The sequence below is a fragment of the Falco rusticolus genome, chromosome 3 (genome assembly GCF_015220075.1).
Source record: "Falco rusticolus isolate bFalRus1 chromosome 3, bFalRus1.pri, whole genome shotgun sequence".
In the NCBI taxonomy this organism is placed as follows: domain Eukaryota; kingdom Metazoa; phylum Chordata; class Aves; order Falconiformes; family Falconidae; genus Falco; species Falco rusticolus.
In genome coordinates, this window is record NC_051189.1 from 116,888,026 (window position 1) to 116,907,668 (window position 19,643).

General features: G+C 47.6%; 1 protein-coding gene across 1 annotated transcript in view; it reads right to left on the reverse strand.

The window, feature by feature from the left end:
* Positions 1-19,643, reverse strand: part of CSMD2 (CUB and Sushi multiple domains 2) — a 305,276-nt gene that overhangs the window by 74,030 nt on the left and 211,603 nt on the right. The window contains exons 26-33 of the mRNA XM_037381617.1: positions 18,048-18,250; positions 15,984-16,175; positions 13,217-13,355; positions 12,561-12,748; positions 5,167-5,361; positions 4,172-4,288; positions 1,307-1,420; positions 1,070-1,165 (exon numbers count right to left, since the gene is read on the reverse strand). Of these exons, the coding sequence (XP_037237514.1) occupies positions 1,070-1,165; positions 1,307-1,420; positions 4,172-4,288; positions 5,167-5,361; positions 12,561-12,748; positions 13,217-13,355; positions 15,984-16,175; positions 18,048-18,250 (1,244 nt within the window). The remainder of the gene's footprint in view (positions 1-1,069; positions 1,166-1,306; positions 1,421-4,171; positions 4,289-5,166; positions 5,362-12,560; positions 12,749-13,216; positions 13,356-15,983; positions 16,176-18,047; positions 18,251-19,643) is intronic.

Here is a 19,643-nt window from a genome sequence, read left to right on the forward strand (position 1 = left end):
TGGGGAGAACTGTGCCCCTGTGCTCGCCAGGCTGCTCCCATCACGCTGCCCACTCCCCCGCCGTGGGGCGACTCGCCGCACACGCGCCTCGCTGCATGGGGGAGGCTCGGGGAGGGGGAGATCATATGTGTAAAAATGAGAGTAAACGTCATTAGAGCCTGGCCAGGCAGATCAAAACCAGGGCTGGCTCTTTCAGTTACTCTTGCCTTCTGTGCAGTAATCACTGACGAGCGTGCAGCTGATAATTAGCATGCGGTAGTGAGGAGGTGATCTTCACCGATTTCATCAAAACCTTTGCTTTGCTGAAATTTTTGAAGATTACTATCAGAACTACAATAATTGGACAGAAATTCAAGAGAGCCGATCTCTGGGTCCTATAAAACCTAATGCACGCTTCGCTTTGCCCCCGGAGCAGGCAGAGGTTGCCCGTGCTGCTGCCACCGCCTCACGGCAATGCACATGCCAGAGCCTGGCTGAGCCACGGGTAACTACACAGAGCACGTGGGTGAGCGAGTCCTTCTGTTTTCCCACTACTCTGCGCATCACTTTCTGTTTACTACTTTAAAATCTCCGAGTGGGACTTGCCTGATGCAATACAAGCTGTTACCGAAAGGATCAAGGGGTGAAAGTTTGACAGCAGGAGACCTGAGCCTGTGACATGCAGGGAGGAAGGATTTTGCCGAGCTGCCAGACAAGCGTTCAGCTGCTTACACTGAGAAATGTGCGAAAACACCAGTGGGAGAAATTGCTTGGGTAGAAAACTTCAGAACTCGCTGTGTACTCAGGGCATGATTCAATGAGATACTTCTGATACTAATCCTAGGACGCGCGAGGGTTGAGGCCAAGTGAAAACGGAAGGTCTGAATATGAAGTACCTACAGGAGCCCTGCAAGTTCACCGCTGCCAAAATAGAATCTTAAATCTTCCGTGGTATTTCCCGTTAGGACAGAAAGTGTGCGAGGACCCACAGGTGCCAAAAGCAGGTCAGGACACATCAGGACATCACCGAGGTTCTGACCGTTCTCTGGGGACCAACCTGAGGACATCCGCAGAACACGCCTGTACTCACCTTGGTAGACAAAATGAAAACCTTTGGCTGTAGACTGACCCTTGGAAGTAAATTTGATAAGAATCTGGTTGGTGGTAGCTAATGGCAATGATTCACCTAGATGAGGAGAAAGAGAGAAACCAGGAGATGGAGAGTATGGCATTAGCGACACAGGCGGGCGGCACAGGGCAAGGTGCTAAACACCAGGCTGCATTTTTAGTTTGCTTTGCCCAGCAGCCACAGGGACACCTTCCCTACCTGTATGAGAGCCTGAGAGGGAGCTGAGAAGCCGGGACTGCTGGTTGGGGCCATCGTGGACTTCGATGACATCGTTGAGCACGGTCTGGAAGAAGGCGAACTGCCCGAAGACCACTGCGGGGAGAGGGAGCGCAGGTCAGGGCGGGCGGTGGGATGCCCTGCGCTGCCACCCCTAAGCAGCCAGGGCCGGTGAAAAAGGCCTAAAAACCTAAAGATCCACCTGAGAAAAGTCTCAGGTAAAAGTTCTGTCCTGCCTTACAAGATCGCTTGACTTGGTTCCTGAGGAACCACAGCGTGTAGTGCCGAATCACCCTGTTCTTGCTCACTGCACCCAGGCCTCAGCCACTGTTGGAAATCGCTGTACCAGGTACTAGAAATTATAAATTAGGTAGAGTTAGACACATCAATAGAAAAAAAGGGTAGCAAGCCAAGATTCATGTACAAGATCCTGGCAGGGTCACTGATGAAAGAAAGCTGCAAAGTGCAGCGCTCTGAGGAAGACCACCTGAGCGAGGCCGAAGGCCGGAACGACCCTCTCAAAATGGATGCCAAGAGAATACTCCGCCTAAACTCACCCAGGCCCCGCCTAGACTCTGCCCATCATTAATATGCAATGAGATGTTGCAATTACATGAATAACGTATGAAAAGATGTTGCCATCATGTATGTCAAATGTATAAATTAGCCTGTTTCACACCTGTGCTTCGGGGCGAGTTTCTGTGGTGTGAACCACCTCCTCCCCTGCGCAGAAAATAAATACCTTGCTGCTAAAAGTACACAAAAAAAAATCTTCATTCCGAGGTTTTTCGGCATCACCAGGAGTGCCCAGGCACTTGGGCTGCTTTTATTTCAGGAGTTTGGCAAAGCTATAAAGGGCCTGACTGACAGGCCTGGAAGATGGGAGCCCTTTATTTATCCGCAAAGTAGACATAACAGAAGCAGCAACCAGCCTCCCCCGTGTTCCCTTGCCAGTGCGCCTTAACACTGATTCATAGGCCAAACGGGATTCTTCTATGAATCATCCCATTCGCCTGCCTACATAACACAAGGTATATAATTTCACCAATGGATAATTATTATTTATTATTTGTACCAAACCCCTGGCAGGAAGCAAGCTCCCATCGGGTTATGCATCGTACAAAACCTGAATAAAAGAATCCCCGTCCTGAAGAATTTGGTTTCTAGATGGAACCTCTCTGGTCAGGGAGGATGACTGCTAAGGAGAGAGGACACTCGCCATTTTATTAACAGAGACTGCTAACGAGGGAGCCGCGCAGTGCCCTGGGTCTTACTGCAGACATTGTAAATGCACCCAGGAGTAGGCAGAGCTTATGAAAGGGAGAAAATAATAATGAGATGAGCAGAGCATTTTTTTTCAGCTTGAGCCAAGAGACTTCGGTTATTTATCTTTATTTTTCAGAATACAATACGGTTTTTTTCTCCCAAATCTGCACTTAGAAGATTTTTTTCCCTCCACTTTGTCTCTTCTCCTAGCTTTGCATTTTCCAGTTCTAAGTGCCCAATTGCAGACTCACAAGCTGAGAGGTCCCTTGCTGTGAAATTCATCATCCACCAAGCTACGACATTTCTTTCCTGCACATTCAGGTTTCCACACAGCTTTGATGTTAGGAACACTGGAAAAGTGACGACAGCACACCCTGATGCCTGCTTACGCAGAATCCGAGAAGCAAAGGAGATGGGAAATGCATAACATTCACTACTACGGGTTTCCCTGCTTGTTTTTAATGAAGCTATTGAAAGGTAGCAGGTGGAGAAGAGAAACTAATTTAGCCATCATCCTACCGCAGGCAAAAGTCAGGCTTGCACATCAAGCCCGCCTAGCCCTCTAGTTATTGTGTTTCTTAAGACAATATCAAGATCAGCTCTAGAAAAAGAGGTTAAGAGGCAGTATTTCATCAGTTAGATCCAGGAGCTCAGATGGACCTGAGATGCGCACAGGCAAAAGGGCGATTTCAGTGAAAGGAGCTTATAAGTGATGTCTGAACACGGGATCCTCGTTTCACACCTTGCTATCTTAGCAAAGGAAATCACAAACAACTGAAAAGACCACAGGGACTGGCTGGATCGATACGATGCACGGAGAAACAGAATCAAATAACAGAATTTAGACACCTTCACCTGCCAGAGCTGTCAGTGCCACTGCTCTTTAAGAACTTTAAATTCCCTTCAAACAAGAAAATATGTTAACCAATACTAATATCCAGCTAGCTGCCTCAGAGGTTTCTTCAACATTGATCACTCCCGTATTCCAGCTCTGACCAAAATTAAGCAGCATCAGAGTCTATAAAAGAATGACAGCCCATTTAATTGGATCTGGTTTAAAATTTAGTTTACGTGTTATTTAAAAATAAAAATTAGTCATAAGTACTATAGCTGCACATCCACAAACCCATACACCGATGTGCTTTTCTGCACAGATTATTTAGCGGCAGAGTTAGCATGTGTTTATGGTAAATACGTTTTGTACTCTTGCAGGTCCTCTGAGTCTGCTGCTAGCATTAATCACCATGAATTACTTTTTGCTGATTTCTCAACTCTGCATGACTGCATATAGTGCAGGAACTGGAAGAGGAATCACAAGATGGTGGGTTTTGTTAGGTTGGGGGTTTTTTTGCCCTCTAATTTTTGATAGATTTTGAAATTCACAAAATTCCCATCACCCTTACCGACTACCACAAAGTATAAATAGCATCCCACAGCACCACTTACTATTTCCCAGTCTCTCTTATCTCCATTTATATAAGCACTTATTCTATGGCTTTGTTCAAACAACAACAAACAAACCAAACGAGAGAGTTGCACAGACAGCAGGACAGATTTCCAAACACCCCCCACAACCCATACCGTAGTCCTTCGGCACAACGATGAAGTACAGGCAGACTTGTCCGCTGGTGTAGTTCTGGGGATAATTTGGAGAGAGGACGACGCCGTCCGAGCCTGTGTACTGCCCACCACAGGGTGCTGTGAGAGAAATGAAGGAGAGCTCGCCGAGCGCGCCCCCGCCGCAGCCTGCCCGGGACCCCTGCCCACTTCAGGCAGCGCAGCCCTCGCTGCAAGTTCTTGTTAAGAAAAATCAGACTTATCCTAACCCGAGCTCATGCCTACTTCACATTTCATTATGGAGACCGTGGTAAGGCTCAGGGATGCCGTGCGTGGGGTGTAGGCTAACGCGTGATTTGCACAGCTCTCCACCCGACTCAGCGCTCAGGACCGGTCGGAATGAGCTCCACTCCCTTCGCCCTTTCTCCGTGGCAGAAGCCCGTCTCCAGCGGGAATGCCGTCCTCCCCGCCAGCGCCTTGCCAAGCCAGGGATGTCATTCTCCCCGTCACCACGGACTGACAGCTATCTCTTGACTCACTTCTCAGACGAAGAAGGTCTGACCGCAAACCCACCGTTTAAACCATGTTCTCGTTAAGCCAGAAAACAAACCAAACTACAGAACCCCTATGAAAAAAAAATAAAAAATCTTTTATTTTCTCAGTAACTCTGGCCCTGCTCAGGAAACCACAGGTTTCAGGACTCTGATTAGCAGGGATGAAGTTAAGCAAATGTTGCAGTGGCTCCCTAAATCCTGCCCTGCACTAGGGACACGGGATTTGTCACACACATCACCTTTTGTGCCCAGTTTTCTGTCTCTCTCAAAAGAAACCTCATAAAAGTCAGGTCTTCCCGACCTCTGGCTGTTAAAAAAATGGATTATAATGAAACACTATGAAAAATCCCCTCTGCAAGCAGCTCTATGGAAAAGTGATGTTAAGCTTTTCATTAGGATAAGGTGCTGAAGTATCTGGCAATAGGCAGATCGCTCTCTACTCCCCTTTTCCCCCCCGAGCCTCACCTGTACAGGTAGGTCGAGGTTTGTTCCACGTGGGTTTTCCATCCCCTCCCATTATGCACGTCAGCGTGGAGCCCCCTTCAATGTCATAGCCCCCGTCGCAGTAGTAGGTGATCGTAGATCCCAGCTTCAGATCCGTGCCCACTCGTGTGCCATTCTTAATGGAACCAGGGTCGAAGCACGACTCCCGGGGATTTTCTGCAAGACAGAATTGCCAAGATCTTTACAGGTTCGATACAGCTAACTCTAAAATTTTGGTGAACGGCATGGTTTTGGCTTTTCTCAGCTGGCAACCTCACTCAAGCGTATCATGAAGACTGGTACCATGCGCAGAGTTTAGGTTTCAAACATTCGCTCCTGCTGCTGAAGCTGGGGAATTGTACAGGTCAGATTCTGGTCCAGAGCCTTCTCTGATGCTCAGCTCCAGTACAAGCATGCTGGAAGAAGGAAGGCTTTGGTTCACACGCATTCCTGCCAGTACCCAAAATCCAATGCACGAGGCAAAGCTTTGATTTAACTATCTGCACTGGCTCTCCCTTCTTGCACAGGGGACGGGCTGCAAGGAACTTTGCAAACCAGGGCATATAAACACAGACCGAACATGCAAAGTATTTCAGATACGCTACATCTGTTCGCATTAGCTCCTTGGCACCTATCATTCCTGTATCTAAGAGCTGTCTGCTCTCACCATGGAAATACATAGTGCCATGTGCTAGCTGGTTGATTCTCCAGATGTGCAGCATGGCTGCAATTATGGCAAAATGATTACAAGTAGTTAGACAAAATGAAGACATTTTTCTCTCTGTTCACTATGCCCTGCAGAGTTAAAAACCCCATTTACATATGAAAATTCCAGTAAAGACTACAGAGCTGTCAGGACTTGGATATTTTTTTCCTTCTTCTTCTGAAGGGCTTTTTTCTTCTTTTGCGTTTTTTTTTTTTTTTTTTCTCCTGCATGAAATATAATTAGAGGCTTTGATTAATCCTGCTCTTTTGTCATTTGGAAATTGCTCATTAAAGATGAGGGCTTTTCTGAGAGCAGTGGGTCTGTGAACAATTATGATGTGTTTAAGCATTAAATCACAGGCTTTCAGTATTTGGGGAAGGGGTGGAGGCAGAAATAGAAAACAGTAAAGCCCCCAGATCTTGCTTTTGTTTCTTTGTTTGCAGTGAAAAACAGGATTAGCTCTACGGTTTCCTTCGCACAACAGCTGTACCACTAGCTAATGATCCAGGTAAACAGGGCACAAAAGGATGGGAAATGATCCCACCAGAAACAGCTACCCTGAACCACAGAAGTGAGGCCACCGTTTTTCCCTAGAACACCAGTTCCCCGTTTTGGGAGCCAAAGGCTGGTCACCCCTCAGTGCTCCCCACAGACCATCACACACTTGTATCACCAAACTTTAAATCACGAAGCCCTGGGTTCTCTGCTGTGTCTGTGGTGCCTTGCTGCACGAGCTCTCTGGACAAGCCACTTGTCCTTCGAACAGCCCCATTTCCCAGCCAAGTAACAGGATGCTCCAGTTTATCTGGTCCTGGGAAGACACACACGTGTGCCTTGATGTGTGATTGCCGCAGCACTCAAAAGAGAGCTCCGATATGCAGATGGAGAAGATTGGGTTTCTAAGACTAGAATTCCAGCAAACATTTTTACTCCGTTATTTCCTCCGTGTGATCTGATGGTAGGTCCTGCTGAGATACCTGCTCGACACAAAAGAGAAAGCTTGACTATGCCGAGTAAGAGATCAGGACCAAAAAGCTTGTTCCAACCACAGCACTGGAAAGCAAAGCCCTTGGCGCTCCGGCCAGCTCGGATGAACACATCCCCTCCTCATTTACCCTTATGAGACACCAGCCGTCTCTTTAGCATTACACCAGACGATGGAATAGCCCTGGGCAGACCAGTCACCGCAGCCCACAGAGGCAACAAACTGCTCCCGGGCATCGGTCAGCCCCTGCATCGAAGACGAGTGGTGCAGTGGCACAGCCCAGAGTCCATGGTAGCACAAAAGCCATCTGCAAGTATAAATGCTTCATCTACCTTTCCAAAATATTTTTTTTTTTCACTCCACAAGCCTTTATTTCTTTGAATTGCTAATATTCACTTCTAGACCCCTTCATACAAAAGCCACATCCACCAGCTTCCTTCTGACCACTTTATGCCTCTCTTGTTGTTTTGAACAGTCTCACTGCCTTTCATCTAACAAGTTGATGTGGCTTCAACCTGTCAATCACCCTCCTACCCAGCTGTCAGATCCCTCAGCCATGTGCTTGATCTCAGCCTCTGCTCCCACTTTGAAAAATCTTGACATTCGTTGCTCAAGTCACTCCGCCGACTGCTGAAAAAAGGGTGGTGGCGGACTGCTGAGCAATAGCCCCGCTGCTTTGGTTGTGTCTTCCTCATTCTTGACTGTTTCTGTTCCCTTGAGGGGCTGTGCCTTCAGGGACACCGCTCACCCCAGAGGATGATGCATCCTGACACACCAGTCCCACACGTATCTCCAGCCGAACGAGCCTCCGCCCCTATGATCCCCAGCAGCAGGCTACAAAGGCAGGCAAGGAGCTCAGCTTTAAGGAAGCGTTTGGTTGTGTGGTGACTGCGAAAGCCTCGTGGAGAGATGTGGGCAAGCCACAGCTTCCCCAGCTTTTGATTTATCAGGCTATGAAGTGAGTACAGCGTGGCTCACCCATTTAGAATTCATGTTTTATTTGCACGCAGCCACTTCAGAAATCAAGGACTTTACCCTGATGTCCCAATTAACATGGATTCAGGCTGCCAAATGTTTTGAAAAGAGTCAAGACAAAAAAAAAAAAAAAAAAAAGCCATGAGAACAGGTTCATTAGTCCAAAGAAAGCAGAATTTTCTGCGCTTCCCACCCCTCCTTTCCCAAGGAAAACTCAAAGCCCGCATAAGCTCCTGGACCAGGAGGTCAGGCTTTCACCTGCACGTTCGGGAACAGCTTTGCTGGAGAGCTGTTGTCGGAGAAGGGCATCACGAACTCCATGTCTGTAAACGTCTGCAAGCCTTTATTAAGAGTTAAGCCTTAACACAACCCCAAGAGAAATCGTCTAGAAGACAGTTTGCCACAACAGTCATCATCACATCCTGAAGACAAGACAAATCCCATCAGGATCTTCAAGGCCAGGTGTAGCCTTGGCACCCTGAGCAGCTGGGCTGTCCCCTCCCCCGCCCCAAACACACTCTCTTTCCCAAAATATTCCAAAAGATCTGGTTTTCAAATGCATGTTGTTCTAGGGTCAAGCATCATCTCCCATTTCTGCCCGTTTTAACAGAAAACCGGTGCTGGGTATTTTTAAACAGCTTGCTTTGCAACAGATTTTGCAGAAGAGTGTTTCTGCGGGGAATTTCCACCTTAAATAACCCGTAAGTAATGCTGAATATATGTTTATAAGCTCAGGATGGGCAAAATAGTTCTAGTGAAATAATAAGGGATTTGAAATAGGGCTTGGGGTTTAGGGTTTTTTATTCATTCCTTTGGAAGGGTGAAAATTAATCAGTTTTGCTTCATTTGCTTTCAATTTCACGCCTCTTCACTTCTGGCCCACAACAGAAACAGGAAGCACTAAAAAGCGTGAGAAAACCTCCTGCTTCGGAGCATCCGACCTGGAAATTCCTTCCCACTCCCTGCCCCAAGCATGAGGAGCCAAACCCACGTGTGCACCCCGGGTCCCATTCAGCACCAGCCCAGCAGGGTAAGTCGCCCAGCTGGAGGCAGCGACGGATGGAGTCGGACCCACCTCTGTGCTCGTGACAACACGTCCCCAGCACTCACAAAATGTAAGGGAAGGGAATAATTTGGGAAAAGGTTCTCCAGACAACTAGCCTGCCCTTTACATTGCTTACAAAGTGCGGTCTCCATTTAAAAATGTAAGTGTATGAATATATAAAATGCATTCTTAATAAAATCTGTGGTTTGTGAGATGTTGCAATGCAGTGATTACTAGAATTCGGTTGATTTCCCAATGAGAAAAGATAAGCTTCACCTTAGACATTCATCCCCAGCCAAATTTCAGAGTCTCTGCTGGCATTTTCGGGCAGTGGCACCCTCATACCAAGGGGTCTTTCAAACTGACTGGGAACAGCTCTGGAATCCAGTGTTGTTCTGCAGCCAGGAGTCTCCCAAGTATAACTAACACACACAAATATTATCTTGGTTCAAAAGATAACACATGCAGAGATAGTGAGTTAAAACCCATATTTTGTTAAAAAAATTAAGCAACAACTGGAAGGAGAAATAAATTTGAGGTGTATCACAAGCCATCCCTTCCCTGTGTTTAAGTTTTTGTTTCCTAACCCTTCCCTATTTTGTAAGCAAGAACTTATCACGCTTTGGCGCTGGCAGGCTAACACTTGGGCTCACGTGGATCTGCAAACTTTCACAGAAAAAATTCACAGAAATCACAACACTAACTAAGCCGGTGTTGCAAACAAGCACTTTTTAAGGATTGTGATAACTTCAACAGACCTTCAACAGGATGCCTGAGCAAAGCACGCCTTCCTTTTCATGAACCAACCCAAAATCTATTTACTACTGCTCAGTCATTCCAAAGAATAAATTCCTCCCCAGCTGAATCCCCAAACTATTGCACTGAAGTTTCACCTGACCCTCTGAACCAGCCCAAGGCTTTATGCAGGCAGCAACCCAAACCTCCGCAAATGCATGGGGAAAGCACACTTCAGGTTGCTATGCTGGTAACCTTGATTTTTCATCCTGCTGCACAGCTGACTGCATGATGGGTGCAAAGCAGAAGGCATGTGTTCATCTATCGGAAATCCTGCTGGTGTAGCCTATCTGTGCAGCAAAACTGGGAAACCGCCGGGCTGCAGATCTGCCCTCAGACACCTTTCTATGGCATTGCTGCATTCCCACTTCCCCCTCGCTGTCATGCTCTATGCAAAAACTGGCATAATCAAAGCCAAATTCATTCTTCTCGCCTCTGTTCTCTCCATTCTTCATGGCCCCAGAGGACAACTTCCTCTGGAAGAGCCATTGCCCCTGAAACAATTTCAGATGAAGTGCTGAGGCTGTTTGAAATTCACCCGACACACCATAGCTGCAGGCTAGCACAACGGTCCCAGTCCCAGAGAAGATGCAGGATTTTAAGAAGGCACTGACAGATGGCTGCTTCGCCTTCCCCCCGCCCCCCCAAACATCACCAGAAGAGGACTACAAAGCCCCCGGTAATTCAGAGTATCCCCCATACAGCTGACACAGGTGATATACAGTATTTAGGGAGCTATAGGGGCAGAAGCCCGCCCGGGCTGCAGCACTGGCCAAACACAATGGGATGGCTGAGAGAAGCCGGTGTCTTTGAACTGTACTTGGGATTCCAGGCTGGCAAGGAGCCGAGCTCGCTATTTGATTTTCTTTCACACATGCTCCCTCCTGCATTTCTTTTCTTCCTCCTTCCATCCCCCAAAGTTCTTTTTTTCTGCCGCTTCTCAGACTTGAATCCCAGGTTCCTTTTAAAGCGTGGGGAAATTAATGAGCAAACTTAAAGCCTCGGTCTTTTCTCCCAGCAGTCTGGCTTTGTGGGAAGTATGTAGGCGTGACTAACACGTGGGAAGTATGTAGGCTTTGTGGGAAGTATGTAGGAGTGTTTAGGAGAAAAATGCACCACACAACCACCATAATTTAAAGAGATTTAATTTCTTAAATACTTTCTGGCTGCCCAAAAATAAAGCAGAAAAGAAAAAACCTCGGACTTCACTTTTAGTACAATCAGTTCTAATGAGAGCAGAAAAAAATTGATCTCGTGCATCTTCAGCAGCGCTAATTGTCTTTGTCTTACTGTTTCATAACTTTACTAGAGGGACATTCATCTGCTCAGCACAAACTAATAAGAATTGTCACTTCACTGTCATTTAACCACCGGTCAGGTAGATTCAAAAGCAGGAACCGCAGCCCAGAGATAGGATCTAGGAAGAGAGAATTGCCCGAGCACACAGAGGAAGCAGCAGCAGCGCTGACGGCGCAGCAGCAGCACCCATCAGCTCTCCAGCACACGCTGTCGCTGCTCCCGCAGCACAAAGTTGAGCCAACGCGGTCCAGCAGCCCGTTTCACAGCCTATGCTGTGGTTGCACAGCCGTGCTTTCACAGTGGCTTGCAGCCAGTGCATCTGAAGCCATCAATGCTTTGTTCTCACGCTGCAAACTAGTCTATATAGGCCAGAGCAGGCTGGAAGAATTTTTTGTTTCTGTTTCCCCCCCCCCCCCCCCCAAGTTTTTAAGCCTTCTCTCCATTCTGCATAATCCCAGCTCATCGGATCCAGCTTTTCAGAGCGCGTTTTTTACTACGGTTTGTAACAACTTCATTCTTCCACCTACCCGACGTACAAACAAGGAACATACCTGCCAAAGCCTCCCTTTCCCCCCCCCATCTCCCAGAATAGCAGTGCCAGGTCTGTCACTTCTCAGCTCACTCCAGTGACAGCTAAAAGCACTCAGGCAAAGCTCTCACCCCTGTCCCTGTCTCTCACCATTCCAGTGTTTTACCTCCTCCTCAAGCAAGCAAGGAAAAGAAGCCACTGCTCTCATAGCACAGATACCTGCGAACTGTTCTGTTCGTCTTACTAATTATCAGCAAATTTTTCAGTAGATGCTTTCAAATCTGAAGTGAAGCAAAATGCACAGATTTCAGGACAGCTCCACTGACTCAAGAGAGCTGAGCATCCACCTCCATGATCCCTGCCTCTCGATACAGCCACCCAGTCATCTGGTACACTCCTGAACGTCAGGATCAAGGATTCAAACCCAGATCCCATGTTGGATATGTACGCCTGCACCTCCTTTTCTTGGACAGAGCCGCTCTTGTCACTAAGAATAAATCTTACCATGGCAATGCGGAGCACGCCTAATAACCAGTTAACAGTTCAGCACTCCCTAGTATGCTGAAAGCTCAAATTGCAATGAAGCAGCATGTTCTCCTCACTAAAAGTCAGAGTTACTTAAATGCAGTGTGGAGCAAGATAGATTATACAGACTACAGCCTGTACATAAATAACTACTCTCTGGGAACCTCCCTTGGTTTTCTTTAAAGAAAGAACAAAAAAACCCCCAAACCGTAAAAACTCTTCTCTGTTAATGAAAGCCCTGCACAGAAGCAGCCACACGTGACTCTCAGCCCGTTTAACGCTGCTTATATCTACTTTATGTACCCTGGCTCTTCTGCCTGCCTGCAGGATCCCCTCTCTTCAACTCCCAATTTTCCCTTCCAGGAAGGCAGCAAAACTGCCTGAAAAGAGATTCCACAGTGTCTAGAGCCTTTTCCACTTGGTCCAGCCTGGTGGTTTAACCTGAGAATAAGTGCAGGTAACATCTCGTGTATTTGCTGAGTCAGCTGGGGCAGGGGCACCCCCAGACAGCTCTTACCTGTGTAGTCAATGACAAATCCAGTGTTGCTGACCGATGCATCACTTCGGAAAGCGAGGAAGAGGTTGTTACTGCTGCTCTCTATCCTCTCGGGTATCTGGGAGCCGTAAAAGCTTCCGATCAGGGGACTGAGTGAATCGGGGCCATCATAGATATGAAGGAAATCATAGCCAGGCTCCAAACTGAAGCTGCAAGACCAAAGGAAGGGTGCTTGGAGCAGGCTGTGGTCTTGCTGGGCTGTACAACTACACAGCCGAGGGACTGCTGCTGCCCCAGAATTGCTCCTCAGCTAAGCACAGGACATTTCTGCCTCCGTTCCAGACGTCAGGAACCCGGGGCTGGTGATGCAGCCCAGAGCACAACCACAGCACCACGAGCCAGTGCTGCTGCATGGTTATGTTCTGTCAAACCCATGTCATAGCAAAGAGGAGCTGCTGCTGAAATTTGTGTACCTTCCCCAAATTCAGGTAACATCTGGGAAAAGGTTACTACCCAGGACTACGGGCCAGTCCTACCAGGTTCGGTTTGGTTCCTTCAGACAGGAACGGACCCACACGCGGACCCAGTTCACCCAGTCAGCACCCCACCGCTGCCACCCCCTCCCTGTCCCCATGGGCAGGCACCGAAGGGGAAGCTAGGAGCTCCCCGCTACGTACGTGTTAAACACCAGGGCAATGACATAGTCGGGGGAGACGGTCAGCTTCCAGTCACACTCCTTCCCCGGCGGGTAGGGCTCCGGGTACTGCGGGGACAAGATCACTCCTGCCGGTCCTGTCAAGATGCCTCCACAGGGAGCTGAAGGAAATCAAGCAAAGGGGTGAGGCTTTGTCTTAAGAGCAACTCGGAAAACAGTAGAAGAAGGGAGGGAGAAGGAGAGATATGGATAGACAAGGGGAGAGGGAGGCGGCGTGCAAGGCTGGCACATGTTAGATATGTATCACAAGGGTCTGCAGTGGCCCTTATGGAGATGAGGGCTGTTATTCCAGAGGGTGTTCGTGTACACACACACACACACACAGAGCTATAGATGCTCCTGCAAACTTCATAAGCTATCTATCTAAGCAAGCAACCGGGAGGAGAGATGCTTTATGCTTCTCTGTTCCATTTATTTAGGCAACTCCTGGTCAAAGTCTAGATAGTTGCTAAGTAAGTGAAAACATGCTGTCTGGGACTAATGGCTTGTTCGTCTTTATTACAGTTACCAACACATTAAATGCCAACTTGATTGAAAAATCAATTATTACTTTTTTCAGGCTGAAAACGCCTGCATATATTTCTACTGTAGCAAATACTCATGACTGATTGATTACTGTCAAGCCCTTCTGCAGTCTCTTCATGAGAGCTGATGCTCCTCGACTGCCCCCGTTGCTCAGCCCCGTCCTCCCAGGTTTGGGATGGGGTGAGAGGGGGGAGCACAGCCCGCCTTCCCCCCGGGTGGCTGACACCAACCAGCCCACGGCACGGCAAACAGCGAGCGGGAGATGGACTAGCACAGGCATGACTGAACGCAGCTTGGAAGGATCTTCCAGGAAGGAGCCAGTGTGTGTCTTTATCCTGTGGGCTTTTATAAATACACAAGAACCTCCAGGTGTGAGGTAGAATGTAGTGGGGCCGTTCTGCAAGGATCGCAGCAGGGACTGAAGCAGAGAGCCTTCTCCAAGGCCCCAGAGCAGCTTCTTCAGCCAAGTCCCATCGCAGGCTCTGCAGGCACCGAGAACTGGTACCCTTCTGGAAGGGACAAGGCAACCACAGCACAGACAGCAAAGAGTTTAGCTGAAGGTCACGCACAAATAACCTGCACGAACCACAAGCATCTATTCTGTCTCCGTTTACCTCAACCTTTAGGGTGCATTCCTCTTCCAGATTGTAAAGTCAGGGGAAAACTCAGAAGAAACAAAAGTATATACATGGTAAAACTAAAGGAGATACGTGGTGTCCCTGCCCATGGCAGCAGGGTTGGAAACTAGATGATCTTTAAGGTCCCTTCCAACACAAACAGTTCCGTGATTCCATACAGACTCGTTTTTGAAAAGCCCAGGGGAGATGACTGTTCAATACCCTCTGATTTCTTTGAAAATCCAACCCATAGTCTCCAAAGGATTTAAACCTGAAACTGGTCCAAGCCATAGCTGTTTGGAGGTGCACCAGCATCCAGACTTCAAATGCCCCAAACCTCTGGGGGCTGTTTCAGCTGTGAGGTTCCAGTTCAGCCCACACTGTTGAGGGACTCCCGAAGCCATACAATGAAGACGTGGAAAGATATTTGAAATGTTAAATACAAACATAAAATCCAAGCCCTAAATTAAACCCCGTTTTCCAATTCAGCTCTAACTAGACAGTCTGTAACACAGTTACTATAAAACTGAGATTCTCTGGCCACTGGTTATTCCTCCAAATACTTGGTCGCTGAATAGAAGGAATGAGCAAGACATAAGCTCTGCGAAAAGCTGAAAGCAGCGACTCCTAAACCAAGACAGCCAGACTCCTGTTCAAAAAGGACCCAAGACAATATCCCGTGTCAAACTGGAAACGACCCATGGGAATTCATCCCACACCAAGATTAAGGCACCAGCTACATTCCTCTGAAGAGGACCGAGAGCCCAGCGTCTGGTGTGAAAGAAAACTCGCTAGGAGAATGACAAGATGGGCATGACATGCAACAATATGATTTAGTTCTAGCTGCGGGAAGACGAAAACGACTGTCTCTATCACGCTGAAAGGGTGCCACACTAGATCATCGAGCTAGTCATTCAGAAACCAAGTCATCCTGGAGGGAGCATAAATCCTGTGCAGGCTGTAGAAGTTTCCTAGCTGGTATTAAATCAGATGTTAGAAACAGAATTAATTGATTTTGCTTGCTTGGGATAACAGTGCATGAACAGGAATGAAGGTTACAGGTAAGTAATTTGCGGCTAGCATTTAATTGGCCAGCCAATTTGATGTTTATTGCTCTTAGCAATGTGCTTAGCATGACTATTTTTATGTGTTCTGGACATATTAAAAAGAATCATTTTTATGAGCTTCTTTTATTACTTTACGATCTCAAAGAAAATGTCAGATAGCTCTTTCTCATGACAGAATTTGCTGTCTCCTCATGCAGAAATTATTCACCCATGACCCCAATCCTCTCTACCAACCTGAGTTTTAAAGAAGCCTTTAATTTTGACTTGTCAGGTTAAATATCATCACTTACATTACAGTATGTCCTGAGAGCTTCCAGCATGAACTAGATTCTCATTGTCCCAGATGCTCTGGGGATAAACCTCAAAAAGTAGTTCTATGAGGAAGCTACCTGAGACGTTGTCATATATCTCTTCAACCCAGGTGGGACTCGTCCCCTTTGGATACAGAAGCCTTGCAGTGACACGGGGCAGGGAAGCCAGTGCAATGGGAGGATGGATGTTCATCCTCCCACCTTCATACCTGTGCAGGAGGGAGGGTCTGGTTGCCAGAAGAATCTGTTCTCAATCTGCACGCAGGTGATTTTGGCTTCCCCTTGCAGAGCGTATCCTGGATTACACTGGAAGATGATGGAGTCACCAGCCTCTTTGCTGTCACCGCTCCGGCTCCCATTCTGGGGAATTCCTGGGTCATTGCAGGAAGTAGCAGTGGAAACTGAAGAATATTGAATACATACATTTAATATACAGATTTATGTTTAATACAGGCTTACAGCACTGGCTGTACTTAGACTCTGTCCTTCAACGGACACCCAAGCGAGGACTGCATTCTCCATCTCTCTTCCTCCTTCAGTATCCCTTCAAGTTGCCACACACTCAAAAACTGGTTTTTACTTTGCACTGAGCATCTGCCACTCCAGCTGGTAAAGGCTCTGGGGAATGGCAAGTTCAAGTGCACTACACAGAGTGCAAGTTTGATGTATAATTGTGCACATGCATGTTTACTTAATAAGTCCAGACATCCACTGATCTTACACGGCATTTTTATAGATTCCTGTGTCAGACACATGCTGCAAAATAAACTAATCCACTAGCACTTTTCACTTCCCTTGACTGGCAGAGCAATTTTGCCTTTAGCCCTGTGAAGCATCAAGCCTGACCTTTTAGAAACGCACGTGTCTCGCTGCCACGTCCCTTTGAGGCACGAGATGACCCCCTCAGCTCCTTCCCAGCTGGGGGCAGACAGCACAGCTGAGCGCAAGGGCTGTCAACACCGCCACTACTGAACGCCAAGGGAAGTCCTAGAGCCATAGAGGTTTTGCAAGCTTATATAGATCATTCACGTTCACAAGATCCAAAACTGTGTACTTCTGAGCTTAGGTCTGACTACTTAGTCACACCTCGTGAACAACGGCTTTGAGCAGGAGCATTCAATACAGCCCAGCTCCGTGTCAGGCAGGGGAGCAGAGCTTATTTCCTACTAAGTTGATGAGAGTCTGTTACACCTAGGCAGTTTGGAGAAAGCTGCTCCTAGCAGAGCCAGAGGAAATCCCTCTCTCTCTGCGCAACTGAAGATAAGCAAGTTGCCAGCCCAGTCTGGTCCTTCCTGACAGGCTGAGAGACAAGCCTGGCAAAGGAGGAGGACGGCAGAGCTCTGCTGGGTGACACAAAGCTCTCCTGTGGTCATCCCAAAAGCTCTTGTACCCACCACAAACTCTTCCCGAAGAGCTGGCCTACTCTCAACTACGCAAGGCAGCCTCAACAGAAACCTCTGGGCAAAAGCTTGGGAGAGACACAATGAGCTCTGATGCTGAGACGTGTCTGAGCCCCACGAAGGTCCTACCACCATTCACCCAGCAGCCTCCCTCTTTACTACCGTCTCCAAAACAGGCATCTGTTGGTCGGTTACTGGACATGTCAGTGAAGACCTGCATCCTGGAAACCTCCATGTGAATGCTGACATACATTACCCTAACACGATTGAAATTAATGCGTTTGCAAGCCTGAGTCTTAGGTAACAACGGCCAGGACTTTGTCAATGACAGACTGCAGTTGCATTACACGTAGTGCTGCTGCGTACAATGACATCCCCTACAGCCAACAGAGCTTTTTGTGATCTTCATCCCAGGGGATCCAATTTTAGGGATTTTAAATAGACTGGGTTTTCAGAGACCACTGACCAACTGCTCTCGGAATGCCTGAAGGAAGTTGCCTGCATAACGGTGCCTCTATGGGACCTGTGGGAACGTGGTGGAAAATATCTGTAATTCCTCATGTATTCCACAACGTACTGCTCTGCATCTTGCTGCCAAGTTCACCACTGTGAAGGTGACCGTAGTGGAGGGGAGCACAGAATTCACCTGCATTGCAAGGATAAAATACAAGAGTTTTTCTCTATTTGCAGAGACTGCACCCAAAGGTGGAAGACACTTCGTGTTTTAGCTGGAAGCTGGTAGACCGCACAGCTCCTGCTACCACGTTCAACACAATACCATCTGCTCGCCATCAGTACTTGTAGACAGACCTGGAATCACTTTTCAGCAAAGCTTGGGTTTGGACAACGCTGAGGACACAAGGTAAAGCCTACCTGAAAACTGCACAGCAAAGCCCTGCTTGCTTGTGAAGAAATCGGTGTTGAACTGCAAGATGACAGAGTTGAAAGTACTGTGGACATCGCTGGGTAAGCTGGATCCGCTCATCTCCTTCAGGAGGATGCCGTTCTCCACCGGACCGTCCCAGATCCTCAGCACATCGTGGAACTCCTCAGTGTGGAAAACCATGAAGTGGAGCCTGTGGGGCAAAAGGAACTGGAAGTCAGACCACAAAGGCTCTGCCTTTTTATTTTTTCTGAAAGCATCAGGAACGTGACTGGCACCAACACAAGGCAGCGTGGCCCACAAGGAATGTGTTCTCTCCCGTTATCTGCAGCTCAGCTTGGGCCAAGTACTCTAGCCCTCTAGAAAACTCGGTCTCTAAACCCCCAGACACCTTAGTTGCCTGCCTCCCTAATAAAACACAGCCATAAATAAAAAACCAACTGAGTCACAGACACTAATGTTTTGCAAAAAGTTGGGTCCTTTCTGGTGTTCTCTCCTGACCAAACAAAACTACTAATCTCTCCTAAAATTTTGAGGAACAAGTTAAAGGTCCAGAAGTCCACTGTGGGCAGCAGAAATGTCCCTAGCAAGAATATCACAGTTGGTTTTACACCGAAGATGCTCGGACATTGCAATGAGTAGCCGTCACACAGACAAAAGGCTGAGTCAAGGACACATAGGAAACCTGCAGCAGTGAGGTGCAGGGGCTGTGACGGGGAGGACCGGGGGGTTGTCCAGAGTTTCACTATCGATCTGTTATCAACAGAAAAACACAGAAGTATTGAGAAACTTACTCGAAACAGAATTAGAAAATGTGCTGGGGTCCCTTCAGGCAACTTACATATATTCATCTAATTCATGCACTGTCCCTACGCTGCACACAGCAACAACCTTGGCTGTCCTTTTCCCTTCCTTGGTGCCCTGCAAGGAACAGCTTATGGTCAGGAGCCAGCATCTACTGATAAAAACGCATTGATTTTTGTTACCAGCACTCAGATCAAAGAATTTGCTTCTGGCACCAAGCTAATCTTGTGTACTGGGGGGAAAAAAATGGAAAGGAAACAACCAACACCACTCTTAATTAAAACAGCATCATGCTGGAAAAGAAACCCTTACCAGGGTGTTAATTGCCCCAGAGGTTAATAAAAAGGGGCAGAACAGGGTGTGCAAACAGCGGGGTGTGAATTCTGAATGCTGGACTGCAGCACCTCTGAGGATTTTGATATGTTTTACACCACTCTGGATATTGCAAAACCGTATCTAGATCAGTTAACAGAATAACTTCAGCAAGAAATAAAGAAAAAGTGAGGCAGCATGAGCCAGCTCTCCAAAACCCACACCAGGAAGGGAACAGAGAGAAAACAGAGATTAAGAAACTGGCAATGAAATTACCCTGTGCTCTCAACGAGGTATCTATGACAATGCTCTGAATGCAGATTTCATTTCCTTACTCTGTGTATTTTGTCATTTTGTCTGCCCTGGAGAGAGGGCTGCAAGGCCCGCAGCGTATGCAGCAAACGCTCCTTTGTCCTGAACCGCCTGCAGCAGTGGTCCTTGGAGCTCGTCTTCTGCTTTTAAACTACACC